The sequence below is a fragment of the Chrysochloris asiatica genome, unplaced genomic scaffold (genome assembly GCF_000296735.1).
Source record: "Chrysochloris asiatica unplaced genomic scaffold, ChrAsi1.0 scaffold00228, whole genome shotgun sequence".
In the NCBI taxonomy this organism is placed as follows: domain Eukaryota; kingdom Metazoa; phylum Chordata; class Mammalia; order Afrosoricida; family Chrysochloridae; genus Chrysochloris; species Chrysochloris asiatica.
In genome coordinates, this window is record NW_006408746.1 from 1,385,857 (window position 1) to 1,390,524 (window position 4,668).

Sequence of the window (4,668 nt, forward strand, 5' to 3'; positions counted from 1 at the left end):
AATGATACAACCTTGCTTGCTGAAAGTGAAGAGGACTTAAAACATTTACTGATGAAGATCAAGGAGCACAACCTTCGATCTGGATTACATCTCAATGTCAAGAAAACAAAAATCCTCACCACTGGACCAATAAACAACATTCTTATCAATGGAGAAAAGATTGAAGTTGTTACGGACTTCATTCTTCTTGGATCAACTATCAACACTCACGGAAGCAGCAGTCAAGAGATCAGATGACCTATTGCATTAGGCAAATCTGCTGCACAGGAACTTTTTTTAAGTGTTGAACAGCAAAGATGTCAGCTTGAGGACTAAGGTGCACCTGACCTAAGCCCATGGTATTTTCAATGACTTCATATGGATGTGAAAGCTGAACAGTGAATAAAGAAGATCATAGAATACTTGATTGTGGTGTTGGAGGAGAATACTGAAAGTGCCATGGACTGCCAAAAGAACCAATAGATATATTTTGGAAGAAGTGCAGCCAGAGTGCTCCTTAGAGGCCAAGATAGCCAAACTTCGTCTCTCATGCTTTGGACATGTTGTCAGGATGGAACAGTTGCTAGAGAAGGATATCATGCTGGGTAAGTTGGAGGGTCAGAGAAAAAGAGGAAGACCCCCAACGAGATGGATTGGCCAGGTGGCATCAATGAACTCAAGTGTTGCATCAGTAGTGGGGTTGGCTCAGTATCGGACGTTGTTTCGTTCTGCTGTGCATGGGGTGGCTATGAGTCGGTGCCGACTCGATGGCACCTAACAACAACAACAACAACAATTGAAACACAACATTGTTTGCTCAAACTCATTAGGTACTCCTGAGAAACTCTGTACAGGGTGACTGTGAGTCAGAACCAACTTGACGGCACTTTAGGACAACATCAATTTATTTTCTTATTATTTGGAGACTTAGTGTGGTGCCGTAGGCTAATTCCTTGACTGTTATCCATGAGGTTGATGGTTTTAATCCACCAGCCATTCTTCAGAAACCCTATTCAGGGTCGCTATGAATCAGAATTGACACTACTGCATTTAACAACCACAACAATTTTTATTTTATTGAATGATCAATACTAAGAACAAAAGTAATACTTTCTGTTATCAGTTTCTGCTATTTTGGAGCATAATTGTTTCCTGGTATACCATTTCAGTTTTTTATAATCCTTCTCCAGCTCTGCTGGCCCTTTCTTCCCTACTAACCTCCAGCATCCCTACAACTTTAGATAAATTGAACAATTTAAAATTCAGAGAAAAACAAAAATATATATATATGACACTAATACTAAAAACCTGTGATTACATATAACTTAAGTCATGGTGCTATATAAATAAATTAAAATTTTTCCTTTGATTTTTTTGTATAACTTTAGTGTTATTTGAAAGACTACATGAAATCATTCAATTAATTATTTTTTAAATAACTCAATAAGCAGTTCTAAACAATCAGTTAAAAATGTTATACAACCGTCTGCTTATGTTTTCTTTTCTTCACATGCTTCTACCTGTCTTTTTAACCTTACACTATTCAGGATTATTCCAGTAAATTTAATAAGATAAGAAAAGAATTGTCAAGAAAGGACGTAAGAATAAATTCTTGAGGAGAATTTATTCTTAGATCATAGTCAGTGATTCAGAAAATGCATGTGCACTTAAATGTAAGAGTTGGTCTATTAAGTTTAGTTTCTGTTATCATCTTTATTTTTCTTTTAGCTCTCATAATAGTAAATGAAATCACACAAAAAAAATTGAATTTCAATTTAAATATTTAATTCTGTTTTTTCTATTAACTGTAAAAACCTTTTCTTTGTTAACAGATGATTAAAAAATCCATTAATAATGTCAGAAGAATGACTTCTCATCCAACTCTTCCTTATTGTAAGTTGATTGTATAATGCACAATTATATTTTTATTCTTACATATTTTTTCATCTTGCTTTTATTTTTTTTTTTTTCGGTTAAGGTATTTCTGGGATTTTAGTTTGTACTGAAATGTGGTCAATATTTATTTATTTATTTATTTTTGGTAAAATGTTTTTAAATAAAATCAAAAGTGGATAAAAGTACAAGAAAGTTTTTGAATTCATAGAGAAGGTAAACTTAATACAGTATATTTTTAGTATTTTGACTATACATTTCTAAGCACATTTTATATTTAAGCTTGGGTTCCTTAGACAATGTTGAATTGTAGTAATTATTGTTTTAATAATAGATTATTGCAGTCTCTTGTTGCATAGACTGTAACCATAATTTGGTCCTTTATTGCATTAGTATTGGAGTCTCAAGTTAATGGCACAAAAGGTTAAATAGACCAAAAGGTTTGTCATTTGAATCTATCCAGAGGTTCTGGAAAAGAAGTTTTGCCTTTTTTTTTTTTAAAAAAAATGATAACCAGTGAAAATCTTACGGTATATCGTTTACTCCGAAACACATAAGATCACCATGAGTCAGAATCAACTAAATAGAAACTGGCTTTGTTTTTTCTTTGGTATAATCAATTTATATTTTATTAATGTTTTTTCAGTTTGTGTTTTATCATACTCATTAATAATTAGTTTAGAAAGTGGCTATTAGTAAACCCCTATATTTTAAGGCAGAATATGAGTGGTTTTCAGTTAATCTTTCTAGGAATCTCAAAATTTTATCTTTATTTAGCATTGAAATTAATAGGGAATTTATTGTTTAAGTACTGAAACAGTAAAAAAGAATAGAGACAACACTAAAAATATTGGTGGATTGAAAGCAATTGCCATGGGAGTCAAAAATAGTGCATGCTACTTAAGATGTCAATTAACAACAACAAGTTAAGATGTAGTCATGTCCCTCCAATTTAATGTTGTTGTTGTTGTTAAGTGCCGTCAAGTAGGTTCTGACCCATAGCGACCCTGAACAGTGTTTCCGAGGCTGTAAATCTTTACGGGAGCAGAATGCCTCATCTTTCTCCCGCGGAACAGCTGGTAGTTTCGAACTGCTGACCTTTCGATTTGCAGCCCAATTCGTAACCACTACACTAGCCAACCAATAATTTTCATCACCTGTTCTCAAGGGAAGTATTCTGATAAGTTAAAATTAGTATTCTTTTCTACTTAATTATCATAAGGGCTATAAGCATCTTTACCAAAGTTCGAAACCAATATCCAGAAACAGACTTCAATAAAATTATGTATTCAAAATGAAGAGAATAACTTCTGCTACTTCTATAAGCGTATAAGGATTTGTCTGTTTCACTACATTGCATTTATTCAACACTAAAATTCTGTGTGTTTAATCCACAAGTAAGTCTAATGTGAAGTGGGAGCTTGAAAGCAATTATGAAGTCTGGTGTGCTATAGAGTAAGAACTTATCTGCTAACCCCAAAGTCATCAGTTTAAAGCCACCAGCCACTCCACAGGAGAAAGATGAGGCTGTCTGCCCCCATAGAGGTTTACAGTATTGGAAAACCTGTATAAGTTCACTATGAATCAGAATTACCTTGATGGCAATAAATTTGGTTTTTGATGTCTGTATATATGTGTACATACTTATATATTATGTTGTTGTTAAGTGCTGTCAAGTCAGTTCCAACTCATAGTGACCCTGTATAGTGTTTCCAAGGAGCAGCCAGTGAATTTTTAAACAGTCCACCTTGGAGTTTATACTGACTTCATGCTCCAGTGGATAGGCACGCCAAGATTCCATATATATATAGATGTATATATATATATATATATATATATATAGTAAGGAATCAGACATGTTTTATACATAACATTTAAATAATAACCATTTTAGATAGTATTCTCTATAAAATTAATATTTGACATTACTTAAATCTTTATGCCACAGTAATTTAACATTTCCTAGGATATTAAAGGGACCTCATTTTTCTCTTCTGCACCTCAGTACGTATCCTGACAATTGACCAGTTTGCAGTCAATATCCCCTTTAAATAATGAGTCCCACCTTCAAAGACAACTGTTTTCAAAGATGATGTTGTTAGCTGTCATTGAGTGGGTTCTTACACAACAGAACAAAACACTGCTATACCTTTACACAAAAGAACAAAACTCTGCTCGGGCCTGCATCATCCTCATAATTGTTACATTTGAGCCCATTGCTGCTACCATTTTATCAGTCCATCTCTTTGGGAGTCTTCCTCTTTTAGTTGAGCCTCCATTTTACCAAGCATGATGTCTTTCTCCAGGGACTGGTGCTTCCCCCCAAAATGCTCAAAGAGTAAGATAAAAAGTCTCAACATCCTAGCTTCTAAGGAGCATTCTGGCTGTACTTCTAACCCCAGGTCTTTGCACATTTCAGTATAACATTGGACTTTGTCTTCTCAAACTTCCCTTTGTAATTTTCAGTTCAGGATTTTTACTTCATCATTTCTTACCTTCGTTTTAGCTTCTCTGTGCGCAAGAGGAAGTTTCAGAGTTTCTTCTGGCATCCATTTTGGTCTTTTCTGTTTTTCATGCCTTTTTTTTTTTTAATTCAATTTTTTAATACCCCATAGGCAAGTGCCCTTTACTTGGAAAGCTGTGTGCTGCTGGAGTTTTTTTTTGTTTTTTTTAATGTTTTATTAAGAATTATGTGTTAGTTTACATGGGAGAACATTAGTTTTACATTCATTCTATCGTATATCATCTCATTGCCATGATTACAATCCCCTTCATGCAATCCTTCCCCCGTACCCC

The 4,668-nt window shown here is 34.0% G+C and overlaps 1 protein-coding gene across 1 annotated transcript in view; it reads left to right on the forward strand.

The window, feature by feature from the left end:
- Window positions 1–4,668, forward strand: part of DMXL1 (Dmx-like 1) — a 280,448-nt gene that overhangs the window by 251,678 nt on the left and 24,102 nt on the right. Inside the window, exon 37 of the mRNA XM_006873194.1 lies at window positions 1,812–1,872. Coding sequence (XP_006873256.1) covers window positions 1,812–1,872 — 61 coding nt within the window. The remainder of the gene's footprint in view (window positions 1–1,811; window positions 1,873–4,668) is intronic.